The sequence below is a fragment of the Poecilia formosa genome, unplaced genomic scaffold (genome assembly GCF_000485575.1).
Source record: "Poecilia formosa unplaced genomic scaffold, Poecilia_formosa-5.1.2 Scaffold637, whole genome shotgun sequence".
Classification (NCBI taxonomy): domain Eukaryota; kingdom Metazoa; phylum Chordata; class Actinopteri; order Cyprinodontiformes; family Poeciliidae; genus Poecilia; species Poecilia formosa.
In genome coordinates this window covers 111899-133602 of record NW_006800576.1, presented here as the reverse complement: position 1 = coordinate 133602, position 21704 = coordinate 111899, and the positions used below count along the sequence as shown (strand labels likewise).

The following is a 21704-nucleotide window of genomic DNA, read 5'->3' as shown; positions in this document are numbered from 1 at the left end:
CTCAGAATATCAGCTGCCAAGTTCTCCAGAGTCCTGCTAATCATGTCATTATTTGACTCAACCATGCTGAAGCTGAGACACATCTAAAAGTTTTACTTAACCAATGATATAGCATTAGCTGCATTTAAATCCGTCTTATCTTTCAGGCAGCAGAGGGACCTTCCGGCCTTAGCAGATAATTTTTCTGAAGTGGGGAAGTACATTTCAAAGACTTTCTATAGTCTTTCACTTCTGCCGGCCCAGTTTGCAGTGACTCATTGTTATTCCTATTAGGGCATCGCTACAACGATCAATTTTAGCTCCATTTTCTACTTTGAGGAAGGAGACAGTGTGAAAAGCTAAGACATCTTTGAGCAGCAGACGAATCAAACCATCTGGTTTCAAGCAGCACACTGCTTTTCCCATGCTTTAAATAAAGGACAGATAAGTTGATAAAGAGCAGCATGGTTGCAGCTTACTGGTTTCCCCGCTGTGAATTAAAGGTTATATTCATAACTGTGACCTGCAGGACCACCCGTGCAACTCATATTGCAGATGTGTGATTTATCACCCCTTCCAACAGGCAGTTAAGATGGCTGCCCTCCTCTCTGTGTATAATCAACATGATGAATCCCCTCCCTGTGTCTGCAGCTCGCTGAACATTTGTCTCTGCCTGTCTTTTTAGTAAATATCGCCAACAGTCAGGAGTGGATGCTGAGCCGATCCATCCCGGAGCTGAGAGTGGTGAGTTTCCATCACTGCAACTGATGGATCACACATTCAGCTCACAGTAAAAACCGATTCTGAGTAATAAAACTGTAGAGAAACTGTTTCTTTCTTTTTTTTTCGTCTTTTTTTTGCACAGTTCAGCATAACAGGAAACATATTACAGTAGCTAATGTTTGGTTTTCTGCTGAGTTGCAGCAGTTGCTCTCTGGGAAAATGATGCCTTTCATCCCAGTAAATCCATTTAAACATGAACCAGTTTTTCTATTTTTAACTTTTTGATTTGTCAAGTTAGAAGTCCCTAAAATATGTCATAATTTTACAAATTAAAATCACGTTTATAATAAACCAAGCATGTCATATTTTAATTAGACATATAAAGTTGTCAAACTCTTTTTTAGGGAGGGATAGGTGTAGGTATTCATCATATCATTTATCATTTATTGTGAAAATGTTCGATTTTGATTTATTTTTATGATACATTTCAGTTATTAGTGATAAAAATAGAATTAACTGTACAATCCAAAATGTTAATTTTGCTTTTTTATTCACCATTGGTTTCAGAAAAACACCAATAAATATCTGTAAATTCAAAAATATGATTAGATGCAGTTACTGTGTGCAGATTAGTGGGAAAATATATACATTTTTAAGTAACAGAAGAAACCTTTTTCAAGTGGGAATATTTTTCAAGAATATTTGTGCTGGAGACACTGAATGCTCTGCCATGCAGTCACAGCCATACAGTTACCTGACATAAATATATAATAGTTTTTTATCATAATATTTAAGTTACCACAAAATATCACAAGATAATTCAAAGTCCATATTTGCAAATCATTTTACATCCTAAACATAGAAAGAGTTTTGCCTGTTTGTATTGGTAAAACAATTAATCGGATTAACCGTAATGAATCAATTATTGAAATAATCGTCAACTAATTGAGTAACTAATTAACTGTTATTAGGACAGACTGAAAGAACAACACGCTCAGAGCAGTAATTAAGCCAAAACTGTACAAAAATATCTACATTTTGCATTAAAGATAAAACAAAAAACTTTGTCCGTAAATATTTTCTACCTAAAACTCATCAAGTGGCTGTTTTAGCTTCACCTGGTTAATAAAATCTCATATTAACCACCTTTTACTATTCATTTATTAATCAATTAATCCCAAAAATAATCACCAGATTTACTCTAGGCTGGTGATAAATTGAGCAGAAAAAATCAAAATCAACATCTTTTCACATGTTGACTTCAGCAGTTACAAAAGCCATATTTTTATTAAAAATATGGCAAACAATACAATGAGCTAATGCTTTCTGAGATCATTTGTGCAAGTACAGACACAAATTATTAGTTATATAGATGTAAAAGAGAACCTTAAAATATAATTTTCTTTAATTAAAGTAGCATAATCTCCCACTGAAAGAGAAATCCAACATTTAATTTAAGAACATGTACTCTGCAGGGACTAAAATACCACGTTAAGAGATAATTAGTAAGAAAAATTCTCTGGTGGTCTAATTGTTGCTGCTAACTCCTTCTACAGCCTTACTTTGCAATCTCCAAGATCAGCCATGTCCAAACCTTTGACACATTTTAACTGAATGACAATTGAAAATTGTCATTTTCAATTTATGAAAATGACAAAAGACATTTTCATAAATTGAAAATTATATATTTGTTAATTATAGCAAAAGTTTTACTCAATTGTATTTAAATTTTGGGGAATCAATTGTTTTCTATTGCTTCGTCAGGACAAAAGAGGATTTTCAGTTGTCTTCGTGACAAGAATCTGATTTGGGTCGCTCTTTACTCTGAATTTTTTTGTTTTTAGCCCAGTTTGATGAAAGACTGCAACCAGGTCTGCTTTTGACCAAGTCACTGGATGTCTGTGATCTTGTTCTCTATTACAATAAAAGCAAAACATTCGATTAATAAACGAAAAATGCTTTGTTTTATCTAATTGTCTGACAGTAAAAACCGCATTCAGATGGTCCACAGTTCTCTATTATGCTCTCATTGTTTGAGCTCACTAGGCCTGCAGCTACCAATTATTTTAGTAATCAATTATTCCATAGATTACTATAGTGATTAATCGATTATTATGATGATTAATCGGATTTTAAAAATTGCCATATTTTGCAGATTTTTCATTTAGCCTTTCTATACATAATATCTGAAACATTAAAATATGCAAATAAGCAAATAGTTGAATTACTTTTTTTTTAATAAGAAAACAATTGTATGTCCTAAAATGCAATAATGTAGCATTCCAATAATGAGCACTTGGTCATTTGTTGCAAAGGATGCATCTGTTGCTAAAAATACTACCTTTTGAATCCATAAATGGACAGCAGAAATGTGCTTAACAGGAGATTTTCTTACTCCAGTTAACAATTAATTGATTACTACTTTAGATGACAATTTCTTCATGATTAATCGTTACAGCCCTAATCTTATTTAGTAGCGATAGTTTTGGTGTTAGACTGTAAAGAACATTGTTTACCCAGTGTTGTCACAGTTACAAATTCAGTCAGACGAAATCAGCAAGTGAGAAAGGAACTGAAAGTCTGCATTAAAGTTTTAATTAATTCTGACAATTTGGTTTGAGATGTTCTCCATCACTGACCATGAATAACTTCTACTTCTTTTAATGTATTTCCTTCCTTTTTCTCTCAGGGCATTCTAGGCAGCTTGAAAAGTGGAAAGTCGGCGCTGGTGAACAAATACATCACAGGCAGTTATGCTGCGATTGAGAAGCCTGATGGTAGAAACGGTTTTGTTTTAAATTAAAATATTACCTGATTGGCTGTTTTGCAGCTCAGTGGCCTGTTAAATTGCCTTCCCGTTGCTCTTGTTGTTCCTGACAGGTGGAAGGTATAAAAAAGAAGTTCTGGTGGACAGTCAGAGTCACCTATTGCTGATCCGGGAGGAAGCTGGAGCTCCTGACGCACAGGTGTGTTTTATGTAAACATGTAGGCCTGTAACACCTGAATCATCTGTTTGGAGCTACACAGTTCCTCTCAACTCTAATCCTGCTTCACTGTTAGGTCTGCATTTTCTCCCATTGACTTGGATTACTCTGGTAGAATTTCAACTGGACCAATCAGCAAACAGAAAGAGAAGTTGGGAACGGTTATGTTGCTTTTCTGCACTACTTTAAAATTGAAGTCTGCCTGTAGTTGCAGCAATGGCAGCAGAGGGAATGAAGCAGTTCAGTTTGCTTACAAATACCAACATTAGCAGCCAAATTGTTGGGCTCAGCATGTCTTTCTTTGCAGTAGATGATGGTTGTTTACGACCAGGCAATTTGAAGAAAGCTTTGTAGTGTCAAACTGGTGTGTTACATATGTAGTGATTGGGTAACATTTAAATCTTCAACACAGTCCAAATCCTTGAACGATGTGATGGGTTTTTACCAGGCTAGCTCGGAGCTAATGTTTGGTTTTTACCAGGATAGCTTGGAGCTAACGTTTTGTTTTGTTTTCCAGTTCTGCAGCTGGGTCGATGCGGTCATCATGGTCTTCAGTCTGGAGAACGAAGCCAGTTTCCAGGAGCTTTACCAGCTCTACAGCCAGCTCAGTGCTCACCGCTCAGACATCCCCGTCATCGTGGTGGGAACCCAAGGTAAACTCACAGATTACACAGTGGAATTTACTCATCCTGGGATTAAACTTGATTTAACTCACCAAAACAGATGAACATGGGAAAAATAAACTTTTGAATTAATAAACTGTTATTTAGTTGGAAAGACTGGATTGGATAGGTGATGTTAAAGCTGAAAGAGTAAATTCCCAATCCATTCATCCATCCATTGATCCAGCCATCCTCATAGTAATCTATTTTTTCAATACCATAATTGAGCTAAAACTAGAAAAAGTGTGAAATATTATAATTTAAATATTTTTAATAATTTTGACCAAAATAACATACATAATTCATAAATCATTTATGCCATATTGTTATAATTTTCCAGTATTCATTTGTCATTTTGGAAAAACCTTTTGTTTGTCATCGTCACCAAATATTGTTACATAATAAAGATATATTAATGCCGTCCTGTTATCCTGGATTGATCAGATAAAATAAGCAGCACCAACCCCCGAGTGATCGAGGACCAGCGCGCCCGGCAGCTGTGCATCGACGTGAAACACTCGCTGTTTTATGAGACCTGCGCCACCTACGGGTTCAACGTAGACCGGGTCTTCTCAGAAGGTGAGCTCATTTCATCCTGACCTCCATCTTAATCAGAGACGAAACGTTTTAACCGGAGCTCTGTGTGGTTTTCAGCCGCCCAGAAGATCGTAGCGCAGAAGAAACAGGCGGCGCTGCTGGCGTGTAAATCTCTTCCCAACTCGCCGAGTCACTCCGGAGGATCCACACCTGGATCAGCGTCTCTACCCGGACAGGTGCCACCAAGGCGGTTTCTGACGTTATCATCACGTTATCGTCACCCTGTTACGTCACCGTATCGCTACACGATATGGTGACGTAACGAGTGTGCTAGCATGAGAGTTAGCGCACTTGCTAGCGCTAGCTGCTAGCATACCAGCTAAAGTAATTTTACTACATCAAAAGCAATAAAACAGAGTTTATTTAATTTCAGTGTCACTTGGAGCTTTAAAGCTGAGATGTTATCCTATATGTTAAAATATATTGACAAATATACCATATAATACACAGGGAATTGACACATTAATCTATCAGAATATATACCCAATATATTGGGTAATATGCTACAATCTAGCATTGACAGATTCATATTACAATACATTAACAAATATATTTCATTAGAATATTATTTAATATAATAAAGCATGCCTGTGTAAATATATATTGTAATATATTTTAATATGTGAAAAGTGCAAGTCCCTATATATTATTAAATATATTGTAATACATTATGCTGTCATATTTTTCAATACATATTTTATGCTATGAATAAATGCTATACTGAATTATTAATCAATATCACTTGATAAATAAAGCAGCATCCTTAATTTTATTAAATCACTTTGAATAACCTAAAAATCTAAAATTTATGAAATGTAATACATGGCAATATATTTTTAATGGCTGCAAAAATTTATTTTTACCCTAGTTTCTAGTGCAAATATCTTGGTACACTAGAAATGAGACAAAATAAATTGCAAATAAAATTTCAGCAAGATAAAGAAGCTTGTTGTAAATCAATAAATCCTCAGTATTGTTAAAAAAGTACAAGTTCCAATTTCAGATTATGTCACTTATAACATGGGAAAAATGTATTGTTATGTGTTAAATAATCTGCCTGGGTAACTAGATTTTAAATATAAATCAAGTCTTTAAAGTCTAATTTTACTCCACCTCAGAAACATTTTATCACCTCATCACTCACTCACGTCATCCTCACTCTCTCCATCTCCTCCTTGTCATCTCCATTCCCATCTTGGCCCTGTGACCTCTGGATTCCCCCCCTCCCCTCTCAGGCCAGTAATGGCCCCAGCAGCTACGCCTGCTCCCTCCCCTCCACCCCTGTGGTGGGTCACAGAGACCTGAGGGCAGCTCAGGTGGAGGCGGGCGGGAGCTCGCGTCTGAAGACCATCCCCAGGCGACCTTCCCTGTTTAAGGTCAGTCCCCCGCCAAACGTTCCCTCTCCTGTCATTTCACTCTCATTTCCATCCGGCTCCCCTGTCGTTCATCTCTACAGGGATTAAAAATACTTTCTATGGGATTTGTTTCAGAACCGGGACACGGACAAGAAAGCTGGTGACTCAAAGGGGGATCAGAGCGGTGTGCGAGGCGTCCCGCTCAAACAGGTTTGTGTTGTTTTTTTGCTCACGCTGAAACGATTAATTGTATTAATTGTGATTAATCGATCATAGGGCTGAAATGATTAAACGTGATTAATTGATGTTTTTTAAATGAGCGATTCATTTTTTTGTTTGTGAATATTTTGTACCTAACACCCCTGCAGATGTATCCTTAAATGATCAAGTGGACACAGTAGGAATGCTGTTATTACATTTTAGTCAATACAATTTTTATTTTCTTATCTTCAAAAGGATTTATTGTTTTATTTGTATTTGTTAATGTATTCCTAATATTCTACATGAAAAACTTAAATGAAAAATCTGCAGTGAGGCAGTTTTTTAATCCGATTAATTGAGAATTGTCAATTAATCGATTATTCTGATGATTATACATCAGAATTATTGATTAATCGATAACTAGTTGTGGCTGTCTTCTTTACAAACAAAAATACAGAACTCAGAGAAACTAAACAACATATCCCAGCTTTCAGTTTCATCTTTCCTAACCTTTCCCCAGCGTGTTTCTATTAATACAGGAGCTCTGGGCTGCTTTGAAGGCACTGGCTAAATTTAGCCAGACTGTGTGTCATGCTAAATCTGCAATTGTCTGTTTTCATCAGGGCATCCTGTTCAAGAGGAGTGGCAACTCTCTGAATAAGGAGTGGAAGAAGAAATACGTCACCCTGTCCAACAATGGCACGCTGTCTTATCACTCCAGCTCCAGTGTAAGAAAAACAGCGTCCAGCCCTGATCGATATAGCCGTAAAGCATCCGCAGCCGCCTCTGGAGAGCGCTTATCTGCAGATTTACAGTCGCAACGACACGTTAGAGGACACATTCTCGTTTTCTGCAGCTCCAGATTTTAACTCTTATTGATTTCATGGAAAGGATTCTGCAAAAAAGGCTTCAAATTGTTTTGTTTTTTTTATATTTTCTATTTTATATAAAGAATATCATATTCTATAATTTGACACCTAGAGTCCCTGTAGGTTATGTTTGAATTTTAAATATAACTCTCAGCATGTTGAGGCAGAACTGGAAGGGGAAAGAAATTAAGAGTTTGAAAAAATATCTGTGTTTCTAGAGTTATTATTTTTCTGAGATCTTGTAATCATGTAGCTGGGTCATTATAAAAACAAATATTTGGCATATTGTTTAAAAAAATAATATTGTACACACATGGGATAGGGCTGGGCCATACGGCGTAATAATAAAATCTCTGATTTTTTTCATACCAAATTTTTATAAAAAGAGAAAAAATAAATTACAAATGACAGAAAATATTTTTTAAAAGTGGCTTTTATTTCAGTCATCCTATCTGTGAGTTGTACAATGACGTAATTACAAGAATATAGTCATAAAATTAGCAGAATAAAGGCACTATTATACCAGAAGAAAATTAGAAGAAAAAAGTTGTATCCTTAATGAGAAATTTATTTTTTGCTATTTTACACGTTGGTGTAAAATCCTCTTAATAATATGACTCTATCCTGGCGATATTAAGACTATATTTTTGTATTATTTTGATTAAAAAAATTGTATGTTCTGTCATAGAGTTTACCTGAATGCAAAGTCCAAATAAAAGAAGCTGTAAAACTCACTTGTCAGACAAGATGGCCGCCCTGTGCGACCTTACATCACGATCTGGGTTTTTTTTAACTTTAAGTTTTTGATCTGCAATGAATATCATCCATTTCTTTATTGGCTTAATTTTAGCATCTGACACGACTACTTTGGCCTGTGTGACAGAAAGTTTGGACACCCCTCCTCTAGAGATTTACCTTGGCACCGTTTCACAGAACCTTGTTGCTAAACGAGGTAAAAACATTTAACATCTCGTCCATCACAGGACTACACACAGAACACCCACGGGAAGGAGATCGACCTGCTCCGTGTGACGGTTAAAGTTCCCGGGAAACGCCCGCCGAGAGCCGTCGCACCTGCCGGACCCTCAGCTGTTCCCCCGGCGGCTTTACCTGGAGTCAACGGGATCAGCAAGGAGCCGGCCGCAGCTGATGGCACCAGCACAGGTACGCTGAGTCAGTTCGCCAACTCAGCTGGGCATTAAACACATAATTATAATACTTTTTATTAGTATTTATTGATATTAAGGCAGAATTTTGTAACTGAATATCCAGTTTAGTTTTAAATATTGCGTAACTTATTGCTCCCTGTTTTCTTTTTTCTTAAATATTTCTTTCGAAAGAAATAAACTACATTTTAGAAAACTTTCTAAACAAAGAAAAGAAAAATAGTCTAGCAAACCTTTTTTCTATGGGAAAAAAACAAACTAACAACAAAAATCTAAATTAATGGCAATCATTACGCTAACAGTGACTGAGAGAAGGATGGGTGCTGTTTGTAAAGTCACACAGTCAAAGCTTAGCAGCAATAATTTGGGTTATTTAGTCTCTCATAAGAGAAAAAAGGCAGATTCATTCTTTAAAGTCATATTTTTGCCATGTTTTTCATTCATTTATGAATGTCACAGTTAAAGCTAAGTATTCAGTTTGCAGCAGGCTAAATATTTAACTTGCTAACCAAATATTTTGTTTGAAACTGACATTCATAAATGAATGAAAAACAGTACAATACAGTGCCTCTATTGATGTTTCTGATGAGGCAAAATGAAGCTAAACACAGAACGTACAGAGGGCCGCTGTTTATGAAAAAGAAAAACAAAAATTTAAGACAAACTATTATTTCCACTGGCAGATTGTTTCACTTATAACATGACAATTTTTCCACATTATAAGTGAAATAATCTGTAAGTGGAAATAGTACTCTTTTAAATCAATATTAAGGAATTATTGACTGAAAACAAGCTAAAATGTTACTTGTAAGTTTTTGTTCTAAGATGTTTGCACTAGAAACTAGACTAAAAATACTTGGTATGATTTGGTGTTTTTGCAGAGTATTGTCGAGTTGAAATGTGTTGTTCTTACTACATGATTAACAGAAAATCTTCACCTTCTCTCAGTTCCTCAGTTGTGTCCGTCCACTCTGTCCGTCGCTGACGACCGGCCCGGCGCTTTGTCTCCACAAGGGGGCGAGAGAGGACTGCAGCGCTGCCCTTCATCGTTGTCCGCTAAAGCACAAAGTGTTGGCAAGTGCAGCACACCAGATTCAACTTTGAATGTCTGCCACCGCCACAGCAACTGATTATTTTCTTTTCTCCTTTTTAATGTCAGACGGCCTTGAAGGGACGGCCGGAAAAGATCCGGGCCAAGCGTCTCCCATGAGTGACAGGAAGAAGAACAGGAGGAAGAAGAGCATGAATCAGAAAGGGGATGCAGCTGTTGGCCAAGCAGAGGGTAATGTCGCTTTTCCTGGGAAATTATCTGAACATTTGGGAAATTTTCCGCTTTACTGCACTCTGAACGATTACTTTGTTTCAGTACAAACAACTTATTCCTAACTGTCTGTCGTTCCAGTCTAAAAATGGATGATCAAATATCAAATATCTCTAAGATTTCTTAACAGCTTATTTCCCGTCTCTCTGTTTCTCTTTTTTTTTCCTTTCCTCTGTGCGTTTCTCTCGCTCTGCAGCCAAACGCAAAATGTGGAAATTAAAGAGCTTTGGTAGCTTGAGAAACATTAATAAGACAGGTAACACATGAGGGTGCAGAGTCTTTCCATTCCAACCATCCCAAGCATGCGTTCATCCAAATAACCCCGACATCTTTCGTTCTTCACCTCTCAGACTTTAAGCCATTTTGTGTTTGTTTTTGATAAATCTCCACAGATTATCCCAGTGTAACCATATCCAATTTGTGCAGATGTGACTAAAAGTTGTATTTGTTTTCTTGTACTTGCAGAGGAAGAGAATGCAGACTTTATTATAGTTTCCTCTACCGGCCAAATGTGGCACTTTGAGGCGCAGAGCCTGGAGGAGAGGGATTCCTGGGTGACAGCAATAGAGAGCCAGATCCTGGCAAGCCTGCAGTCCTGTGAGAGTGGCAGGAATAAGGTAAAAAAAAAATTCCCCAAAACACTGGAACATGTGTACTTTCTATAGAACAGAAAAGCAGAGGCATAAATCATAAGATTGACTTTAAATTGTCCCAGAAGTTATTGTGCTAAACAATAGTATTGTTGTTTTGAGACCATTTTCAAGTAATATAATGGTACACTGCAAAAGGACAAAACCTTACCAAGTAATTTTAGTCTATTTTATTGTGAAAATATCTTAGTACACTTAAATAACAAGATAAAACTAACTTTTAAGTGACTTTTCAGCACATTCCACAGACTCTGTGCCGTTACCTAGCAACCAAGGCCCAGTCCAGCCCTGTAACCTAGCAACCATCTGGAGTAGCCAGCAGCAGCTTATTTGGATTTAAAGTGACAGAGGCCCTAAAGCAGCTCATTCTGAAAGGAGCTCAGTGGTTTTTTCCCCCATTACAGAAAATGAATGCATCAGGCATCTTTTTGTAAATATATATATTTTTTCTTTGTTTCAAAACCTAAAAACAGAAATGAAATGGTGGTTCTTTACAAACAACCACAAATTTTCTAGAGTAAATATTTCTTAAACATCTTAAAGTTGTTTTTGAGAATGTTATTGAGTGAGAACTGGAGCAAAAAACGGCTCTTTGGTTTGGAAAGGTTCCCAGATGTAGACAGAACTAAACAGAAGCTCCTGACCAGAGTTTGGATGTTTTAATTTATTTATTTTGAATATTTAAGATGTCTTCCAGTTGCAATATTAAATGTTCATTAGAATTTAAAGTTTATTCATCTTTGAGAGAGTGTGCTTCCATTATTATGCCATTATCATTACATTGCTTGAAAATAGTGTCAAAACAACAATATATTTATTATATATAATATATATAACAATATTTATTGCAATAATTTCTGGGTTAATTTATCATCCAGCGAAGTCTTGCTGGTCTTGATGGAGCCTAAACCTTTAGTCTTCGTGTTGGACCCTGATGGGTGTCCAGTTGTCTTCCTGTGTGGCTGAACTTGTATCTCTGCATCTGTAATTTAAATAAATTTGCTCCAGATTAATATATTTTTGCAGCAAAACAAGAAAATCAGCTTTTCTGAGGTCAAATGTTGCCCAGTTTTGTGTCTTGTGAGACTGAAATGATTGATACTTTCTGTTTCCAGGCACGGAGGAGCAGTCAAAGCGAGGCCGTGGCGCTGCAGGCCATCCGAAACACCAAAGGAAACAACCTGTGTGTGGACTGCGAAGCATCGAGTAAGTTCACTTTTTACTCTGCAAAAACACTAAATATTACCAAGTATTTCTAGAACAAAGATCTCAGTGCTTTTCAGATAATACAAAACTAACTTACAAGTAACTTTTCAGCAAGCTATAGGACAGGAAAAGTTACTTGTAAGTAAACTAGACCAAAAATACTTGGTAATATTTTGTGGTTTTGCAGTGTTATGTTTTTGCTTCAGTGCTGCAACCAGACTCACCTCCTCTTGTCCCTGCAGATCCCACCTGGGCCAGTCTGAACCTGGGCGCCCTGATCTGCATCGAGTGTTCGGGGATCCACCGGAACCTGGGGACCCACCTGTCTCGTGTTCGCTCGTTGGACCTGGACGACTGGCCGGGGGAACTCACGCAGGTTCTGGCTGCCATCGGAAACCACATGGCCAACAGCGTGTGGGAGAGCTGCACTCAGGGCCGCACCAAACCCACGCCGAACGCAACACGGTGGGTTGAACCAAACCAACGAGGTTTAGAGTTTCAGTTTGGTAAATAAACGTTTTAATACCAAACTGGGTAAATGAAAGCAGCCATTGTGCAGCGCATACAGCAGTAAAACCAGCTGACTAAACTTGCTGGAGCTCAACTGAGGTTGCTAGTTAACAGCAGAACTCGGCTGGGGTTGCTAGGTAACACATTGCTGATCGAATGTGACTTGACATTTGTGATGTTTTTGGAACAGTTTTGAGACTGCCAAAAAAACGTCTGGATGTTTGTTTTTTATAACGCATAGGCTGTTTTTAGAAACAGTAGAAACCCAAATGGAAGTACAAAAACTCTTTAAAACTGAGCATTAGTTGCTGAAAAGCTAAAAAATTTGAGTCTTGTATAAATTATCTTGAATAACAAACTATTATCCCATAATAAAAAGTGTGTTCCTCACCAGAACATGGAGGTTTTCTCTACGTTGTTCAATGTTTTCATGCAGTCCTGTTATGTTTCCATGTCACCAGGGAGGAAAGAGAGTCCTGGATCCGGGCAAAGTATGAGCAGCGCGCCTTTGTTGCTCCTCTACGGTCGGCCTCGGAGGACAGCGTGCCGGCGTCGCTCCTGTCCGCAGTGACCGATCGGGATCTGCCCCGGCTGCTGCTGCTTCTGGCCCACAGCACCAAGGAGCAAATCAACGCACAGCTGGCCGCCACGCCGTCGCGTACGGCTCTGCACGCCGCCTGCCAGCTGGGAGACGTGGTCATGACCCAGCTGCTCGTCTGGGTGGGTGTATTTCTGTTTGTACTATCCACCGCTACCCTGAAAGAAACCTTAGATGTCTGGTAACATTTATTTTTAGAAGAACAAAGAAAAGAGGCCAAGCCACGTCTCTTCAAGATTTAAAACAACAGAAATGAACTGTAACGCTGCTGTTTTTTTATGACTAATCAAGTTTCACTGAGAAGAAAATAAAATGGAAACAGAAAATGAAGAGAAAAACTGATTTAAATCCAATGGATTTTCATCGATTTCTTATTCTATGTTAAATATAAAAATTTTAAAGGAGCAATATTATCCAAAGTTGACTGTTTTTGAGCTTTATATCATGCTATAATGTTATTCCCTCATTAAAGACATACCTAATGTTGCCTTGATTCTTTAATGCATGTTTGAGAAAGCCTTTAGTCTCCATGGCAACCATTCAGCCAGTGGAAAGTAGGCGGAGTTTCAGAAAGAGCAGGAGTTTCTTAAAGAGACAGAGGCCCAATTTCAAGTTGTTAAATTATGTAGTTAAATTTCATATCTACACCATTTTTGTAATAACTGAAGGCAACATGGTGCTATAAAATGGCTCTTTATGCCTGGGAAACACATAACACTGCCCCTTTAAGGAATTTTAAGTGTTTCCTCTCGTATTTATTCTCTCACAGTATGGGATCGATGTGAAAGCGAAGGACAGCCAAGGTCAGACGCCCATGATAATCGCCAGAAAAACCGGGAGCAAAGGCTGCATGGATATTTTGCTCCAACATGGGTGCTCCAATGAAACGTCCCCCACCGCCTCTGCCGCCACCGCCGCCACGCCGGTCCTCTCCCGCCGCTCCAGCACTGCCAGCCTGGGCCGGACCAGCTCCAGGAAGTGGGTGTCGTAGCCCGGACGTACCGGACGGACGCCCAGAACTTCAGACATCTGTTAAAACATGACGGGACAAAACAACGTAATGGGTAAAAAGACAGAAAAAAAATAAACAGTTACTGAAGACTGAACAACATATCAAACAACATGAAAGCAATATTCATCCGGTGAGTCGATCACTAACGTATTGCTGAAATGCCGTCCTGTAGAGCCGTAGCCGTCTTCTGTCATTCTTAGCGCAGCCAGTCTGTCCGCTTCAGTCCCACTTCCTCCCGATGAAGTGCAATAATACAGCTGTGACGATGAAGAGCAACAGCTTTAAGTGTGAACTGTGTCAGCCGACAGCGCGCTCATCATCCGAGGATTTTTCTTGTGACTGGACCAAATTTTTGTTTTTCTTTGGCTTTAAGAACAAAACCTGAAAACGAATCGGCAGAGAAAATACAGCTAGAAAAACGAAATCTTTGTTCCAACCAGAGATGCAAAATCTATACAACAACTGCAATGTTCAGCGAAAATGCACCCAAAGGGACTCAGCTTTGTAAAAAAAAAAAAAAAGTTTGTTGAAAATATGTTGGGTTTGTTTTTCATTGTCTTTTATAATTTCTTATTGCCGTACATTCCACGAAGCGCAGTGAGCAGATGTGAACATGCAGTATGTAACCATTTGTTGAAACATTTTATTCTGGATCGCAGACACGACTACATGAAGATGCTACTCACATTTATATTACTGTTGTGTATTGATCTCATGGTTTTAAAAAGTCAAGTACGAAGCAGTTTGGGACACTTTGTGAATCATGTGAATTCTTCATGACTTAAATGAAAATAAAAACATTTTTTATTAGCAATAACGGGATTGTTTTGTTTGTCTTTCCCTTCACAGTTTGTAATTTTGCCCTTCTGAAGTGAATTCCTCGTATGTTGGTCGTTTTTGTTTTTCATGGAGGCGGTTTTAAGGAGTTTATTGACAAAAATGTAATTATTCTTGAGGTTGGAAATCAAACAAGGACAAGTATGGAACTTGATTGTTGAGGCTCTCTTTCTTTTCTAAAAAATAAATTACAAATTAATATCTATAAACTGGCTTTTATCATCCCTTCTGTGAGTGTTAGAGCCAGGCTACAGAGATTTTCTTTTAAATTGTTTAATTATGAGAATATAACTGGTAATAAATGGTTCAAAAAAAGTTTACAAAAATGAAATCTTCAAAAGTAAAACAAAAAATTTATTAATCAATAAAATCAATTTATCGCCCAGCCATAGTCGAGGTCACAAACTAAATAAAACCAGAAAAGGAAAGTGTGTAAATCAGTTTTGAAATTTAGAGCTATATGTTGGGGAATGTCAAATTTGGTATGTGTGCTGTCCAGAGGTCTATAAAAGAGTTTGTGCTTAAAGATAAACAGGTATTCAATACTGAGGTTCCTCATGGTTCGTTTGTCGTGAAACAGGCTGTTAATTGAAATAAATTCCTTCTCTGTTTCACTGAAGTTGTGTCTGCAGAGCCATTTTTCCCTGAAACATCCTCACACCAGCGCACACAACAGTTGCTTTACAAAGGCTAAAACGGGAAAGTTTTTATGCTGTACACCCACTTGAAAATGGTTTTTGCACACATTAGTCCAAAATCATACTGTCTATAACTTGTGCTTCTATTTTGAAATGTATACTTGATTCATATCAGACTCTATGGCTTTTTGTTGTTGTTCCCCCTGCATGGTGAGGTACTTCCCTTTTCTATGGTTCATTTTTAACATATTTTCACACGATGACGTCTGAGTTCATTTTGTATTTATTTGTGAAAAAGAAAGTGATTTAATTGTACTTTACCTTGTTTTAATTATAAAACGAAAGATATTAACAAATATTCCTAGCTTTCTTTCTTTCTTTCTTTCTTTCTTTCTTTCTTTCTTTCTTTCTTTCTTTCTTTCTTTCTTTCTTTTTTGTCTGCAGCACCACCTCCAGACGCTAGAGGGCGACGTCTCCGGACTAGTCTTAACGTCATACGTCATAAACATGCGACTGCTCGTCAAACGGTACTATAATTAACGTGGAGAGCCACCTGAGTCTGTTTGAAAACAAAGGAAAACAGGAGCGTTTTTTCAGCTTAGACGATGTTTCCAATGGGTAAGTCTTTATGATAATAATAGTAATGACAAGAACAATAATAATGATGTTTTATTGACGTAAACCGAGCGTAAGTGGCGGGTTTGAGGTGTTTGTGAGCGGAGATGGTCTGGATGTGTTTGAGCTCCGTTAGTTTTATTCAAAGCTGCAGATCGGGTTCAATAAAAGTTTATTTATATCAGTTTATCTTTAAAACTGAAGCTCATATATTGTATAGATTTAATTTAAGTATTAATTACTGGTAATTTTGTATAGGTAAGGCTTGTAGCTAGGGTTGCCACCCGTCCCGTAAAATACGGAATCGTCCCGTATTTGGCTGTTAAATGTTGCGTCCCATATTGAACCGATACGGGACGCGATTTGTTCCCTGTTTCTATACATGTCCCATAGACACGCCTATCACACACATATCATCACTAAGTGTAACAATACTAACCAAAATAAAACACAGGAAATATTAAGGTCAGTTAAATTCTCGTTGCGGGAGCTAAACGACCCCCAGAACGCTCCGGACCGACGCTGTTGTCGCGGTTGCCTAGAGACGGACTGTCTACCCGCGTCTTTTTAAAACATCCTCTAAAATAAACGTTTCATTGCCTAATATGCAATGACGGCATTCTTTTAGGTAACGCTTGAATCTTTATAGCAAAGGATGCATCTGCAGCAAAAAAATTAAAAAATACATTTAACGTGAACATTTCAGCACTTTCTGCCCAATGTAACATCAATAAAGTATATTCTTTGGATTAATGGGTGGTAACCCTAGCTACAAGCCTACAGGCTTGTAGCCTACAAGCTACAAGCCTTACCTATACAAAATTACCAGTAATTAATACTTAATAAGTGAATAGCAAAATGTGCTTAGTAAGATTTATTTTTCTACAGAATTTGAACCAGTTGAAGCTAAAATGATATTTGAGGAGTTCTGCATAGAATAGATTTACAAACATGCTGTTTTTTATCTTGAATATAAAATGTTTTTATACATTTCTGGCTTAATTACTGCATTGAGTGTGTTCTTTCAGTAACATTAATCATTTACTAAACTAGTTGATGATTATGTTCATAATTGATTAATCACAATTAATTGATTAATTGTTTTAACCCTGCATAATAAATAATAAAAGAATTGCTGCAGTGATGAGCTAACCTCTGTGTGTTTTTCTCTCCAGGAGGTCAGTAGAAGTTCAGCGGCAGCAGCAGGGATGAGGATCCAGCTGAAGGGTCCCAGCCACGCCGCCACCCTGCTGGCGGAGCTCAACCGCTGCCGGCTGATACGTCAGTACTGCGATGTGTTCCTGCAGGTTGGCAGCCGAACATTTGCGGCGCACCGCGCAGTTCTGGCCTGCGCCGGCACGTACTTTCACAACCTGTTCAGCCGGGCGCCGACCACGACATCGCCAGCGTTTTCGCTGGAGTTTGTCTCGCCAGCCAACTTCGAGAAGGTTCTGACGTTTGTCTACACAGGGGAGATCCTGATCGACCTCATCGACGTTGGCGTGCTGTACGAGCTGGCGGAGAGGCTCGGTGTCGGAGAGCTGGTGCGGGCGTGCCATGCCACCTTTCCGGACTTGCAGGTTTCTGCTAAAGCGGGTCGAGACAGAGAGCTGCCGCTGGACTCGGGGTTGGTCAGTGGCGGCGTGACCTCTGATCCCTCGTTGTGCTCCTCCGCAGCATCCTGCTCTTCCCTCTCCTCATCGGTCGGTCAGTCTGCTGCGCCGACACCCGCTGCAGCTCCTTCACCTCTTTTCCAGAGGTAGGTAGAGTACACAAAAATTGTATTCGAGTAAAAGTAAAAAATATCCATCCAATAAATTACTCGAGTAAAAAATATGTGATAAAAAGTCTTCAGAAGTACAGAGTAACTGATCAAATGGTCAATAATGTAATATTTAAAAATTACATCATCAGACTGATCAAAATATAAAGTTAAGTGGAGATTCTGGTATTTTTACAATGAAATGACAATAATTCATGTAAGTAACAAAAAATAAAATCAGGTAAAATATTTTTTTTCTAAATCAGTTTCTTTCAAAATAAAACTGATGAAACTTTAACAGAAACTGCAGGTGTGTTTCTGGGTCTGGGGAATGTTTGGTTAAAACATGTTTGGTTTTCATTCAGTGGGAAGAAAATCCAGACATTTGACTCGTGTAAGAGGATAAATACTTCATAAATAAATTACTCAAGCAAATGTAAAAAAGTACAGTGTAGTAAAAATACTCATGAAAGTATATTTTTTCCCCCAAAAAAGTTACTCAAGTAAATGTAGCTAGTTACTGCCCCTCTCTGCTCTCTTCCAACCAAGAACCGGCAGGTTAGAAACCCAGGAAGCCGGTCTGACTCTGGACCTGAAGGCCGAAGACTTCCAGTCCCACATCGGTTATGGACAGATGCCGAGCCGCCCGGCACTGCAGCTGAAAACCGAGCAGAGCTGCGACGACTGCGTGACGCGATGCAACCCTGCGCCCTCTGACCTCTGCTCCCTCCCGGACTCCTCTGCTCAGCTCGGACCCGAAGCGCCGACCTCCTCCTCTGGGGAGCCCCCAGCCCGCCTGCAGGGGGCGACAGTGACGAGCAAACAGGGAGACTGTGTGCTGATGTTTGAGGAGGTCGAAGCGAGGGAGAGTAAAGGTGAGATGGAGGAAGAGGAGTGGCGACAGCTGACTGGAGAAATAATCGAGCTGAGTGACGATGAGACCTACATGGAGGAGGAAGATGAGGAAGAGGATCTGGTGTGTGTGGAGAACGGCGCAAGAGACGAAGGGAGCAGGAGCGGCCTGGTAAACACAGTTTGTTGCTTAGCAGCAGATTAGCATCTCACTATGATTATTCTGTCGATTAATCGGATTAAAAAGGAGATTAAAAAAACAGGTAAATTTTTAGATTAATCTGATACTTTCTAGAAACTTCTTGGAGATTTCTGAGTTTGAAAAGTTAAAGATTTGCTAGAAAAATGTCTAATTATGATATTCATTTCAGAAGTTGTCTAGAAATGATAGAAATTTCTAAGTTTGAAAAGTTTAAAATTACAAAGAAAAATAAAAAAACAAAACGATGAAGTTTAAAAGCAATTTAAAAAATACTTTTGGAAAGTTTGAATTCGACTTTTGGAAATTTTGTCAAGTTGAAAAGTCGAAAAATTTCAATATTTGAAAGTCGGAAATAAAAGAAAAATTTTTTAAATTTCCGGAATTTATTTTCCAATTTTGAAGGTTTTTTTTGGCTTAATTTTCTTCTTTTTTTTTTTTTTCCATTCCCTTTATTGGCTTTTAATTGGACCTTAAGTCTATTTAAAGTTTCCTTTGAGGGTTAAAGGTCAACAGAGCAGAAGCCACTGCTTGTTTTTTGATGGGTTTTTGTGGTTTTTCTCCTGCAGGTGAGCAGAAACCAGCTGTCGTGTAAGGCCTGCTCCGTGCTGCTCCCTGCGGACCCGGTCGCGGTGAAGCGACACGCCGAGTCTCACCTGACCGAGCTGGGCCTCTGCCGGCTGTGCGGCGCCTCGTTCCCGGACCGGGCCGCCGCCGTGGCCCATTCCCTCTCCCACGTCAGCGTTCAGCTCTTCTCCTGCGAAATGTGTCGGCAGGAGTTCTGCAGCCAGAGCAAACTGCTGCGCCACCATCACCAGACGGCGGCTACCTACAGCATCCCGCAGGGGGCGCTGATGAGCAGCGGACAGGGCTCAGAGCTGAAGTGTGCGGTGTGCACCAAAACCCTGGGCAAGGACTTCCAGGTAAGTGTCAAAGATAGGCATGTGAGACAAAATTTAATGGATTTTGTTGGAGTTTTTGTGGAAAATAATAAAATAAAGTGGTAAATAATTTAGAAAAATGTTCATAGACATATATTCTGTCTTTTTTTGTTTGTTTTTTTAACATCTGGATACATGCAGTCTATTTATTAAAAGGAATTTTTTTCTTAAGAATAAGGGGGAAAAAACACAATCAAAATAAGATTTTTTAAAATTTAATTTCTGAAAAAAATATTTAAATTAATTTTTATTAAAATTTCTAATTAAATAAAAATGTAAATAAAATTTTTTACGTGTTACCTAGCAACAGGAGTACATTTGGTCAGCTGGTTTAACCGCTGCATCTGATATACGATGGCTGCTGGAAAAGACAAGTGTTTTGTTGTTGACTTGGCGTCCTGAAACCACTTTCTGCATTCTTGTTGGTTGTGCAGGAGGCTCCACTTCTGTTTTTCAATTTGTAGCTATTTTAATGTGCGAGTGTAAACATTGAGTTGGGGGTGTGGCCAGAAGAATTTGGATTTAAAGTGACAAGACGCACTAAACAGTTCATTCTGACTAAAACCTTTCTCTAAGATTGATTTGTGCAAAAAATGTATTAATCATGTTTTATGTTGCTCATAGAGCCATCTTAACCTGCTCAATGAACCATAATGGGTCACCTTTAAGCCTGTATGGTTTTTTTGTGCTTTGTTCCTCCTCAGGCGCTCAGAGACCACCTGCTGAGCCACGTGTGTCTGCAGACCCTGACCTGTGGGGTCTGCCACCTGCCTCAGCTCTCCCTCTGCTCCCTGCTATGGCATGCCCTCGCCCACCTCTCCCTGCCTGTCTTCACCTGCCCTCACTGTGCCTGCTGCTTTGTAGAGCGCCCCCCGCTGGACAGACACATGGCAGCTCATGCCGACGAGGCGGCTGCTAAGGAGAAGCAGCGTCTAGTACACAAAGCGGAGGAGATGCACTGCTTCCTGTGCCCACAGACGTTTGTCTCCTCCTCTGCCTTCCAGCTCCACCTCGCAATGCACAGCTCAGAGTCCCTGAACGACGGCGGCGGTGGCGGTGGCTGCCTCGGCAAGCGGACAGCCGACCACTCTCTGGACTGTCCTCCATCTTCCTCTTCTCCACGCGACATCAGCAGCCTCTCTAAGATCAATCTGGGTTTGGGGATGGCGATCGGCTTCAGCGTACCAGAGAAGCTCGGCTTCCCATCCGCAGCGGGGCAGGACAGTACCGCTGTGGCTGCGGGCATCCGCGGGAAGTGGTACCGCTGTCGCTACTGCGGCAAGCGCTTCGCCCACTCGGGGGAGTTCACCTACCACCTGCGGATCCACACCGGGGAGAAGCCATACCAGTGCAAGGTGTGCCTGCGGTTCTTCAGGGGCCGATCCACCATGATCTGCCACCTGAAGACGCACGCCGGCGCCCTCATGTACCGCTGCACCGTCTGCGGACTCTACTTCTCCACCCTCAAGCTGGTGTCGTCGCACATGGAGCTACACAAGGACCACCTGCCGGCTGACTTCAACATCGAGCAGACCTTCATGTACAACGACCACTCCAAGGAGCCGCTGCTGCCCGCCGGCGACGCCTGAAACACTGACAACATTAAGAACAGAAGGTTTCAGATTACTGTCAGAAAATATCTGGGAAAAAAACATGGAGATTTCTGAGTTTGAAAAGTCAAAAATTTACTAGAAAAAAATTTTAAAAGTGGATTTCTGAGTTTTTGGTGAAAATGTACTCCATTTTTTTATTACTGTTTTTTATTTATAATGGCCCGATTTCTGTTTTGTGCAGCGAGTTTGCAGCATTTTAAACCTGCCGTTGTTTTTGCTGTTTGCAGCATTTTTCTGTTGCATTTTTTGTGTGTTTTGCAGTTTCATCTTTCATCCAATAATTTTGCAAACATTTGATAAATTCGTAGTATTTCCCCCATCCCTCCAAAAAATATATATTTAAAACAGTCCAAATCTGTCCTGGGAACTCTGGTGGGAATTTTGACTCGTACTGAGAATTTTCAGCAATTAATT

General features: G+C 39.4%; 2 protein-coding genes across 6 annotated transcripts in view; both read left to right on the top strand.

Moving 5' to 3' along the window:
* Positions 1-14647, top strand: part of agap2 (ArfGAP with GTPase domain, ankyrin repeat and PH domain 2) — a 29959-nt gene extending 15312 nt beyond the window's left edge. For 2 of the 5 annotated variants that reach the window (XM_016665931.1, XM_007541853.2), the window contains exons 2-19: positions 665-723; positions 3392-3479; positions 3583-3668; positions 4204-4339; positions 4793-4927; positions 5003-5121; positions 6181-6321; positions 6436-6510; positions 7125-7229; positions 8354-8534; positions 9485-9610; positions 9696-9818; positions 10054-10113; positions 10323-10474; positions 11623-11713; positions 11956-12178; positions 12685-12943; positions 13591-14647. In XM_016665931.1, coding sequence (XP_016521417.1) covers positions 665-723; positions 3392-3479; positions 3583-3668; positions 4204-4339; positions 4793-4927; positions 5003-5121; positions 6181-6321; positions 6436-6510; positions 7125-7229; positions 8354-8534; positions 9485-9610; positions 9696-9818; positions 10054-10113; positions 10323-10474; positions 11623-11713; positions 11956-12178; positions 12685-12943; positions 13591-13812 — 2381 coding nt within the window. In that variant the 3' untranslated portion in view covers positions 13813-14647. The remainder of the gene's footprint in view (positions 1-664; positions 724-3391; positions 3480-3582; positions 3669-4203; positions 4340-4792; positions 4928-5002; positions 5122-6180; positions 6322-6435; positions 6511-7124; positions 7230-8353; positions 8535-9484; positions 9611-9695; positions 9819-10053; positions 10114-10322; positions 10475-11622; positions 11714-11955; positions 12179-12684; positions 12944-13590) is intronic. The other 3 variants (XM_007541856.2, XM_007541854.2, XM_007541855.2) reach the window with 2 other exon arrangements.
* Positions 14648-15735: 1088 nt separating this feature from the next.
* zbtb39 (zinc finger and BTB domain containing 39) lies at positions 15736-21291 on the top strand. Its single transcript, XM_007541851.2, has 5 exons — positions 15736-15926; positions 17099-17682; positions 18235-18709; positions 19306-19659; positions 20382-21291. Exons 2-5 carry the CDS (start codon positions 17132-17134, stop codon positions 21264-21266), a joined length of 2265 nt encoding a protein of 754 aa, XP_007541913.1. The 5' UTR covers positions 15736-15926; positions 17099-17131; the 3' UTR covers positions 21267-21291.
* Positions 21292-21704: the final 413 nt, after the last annotated feature.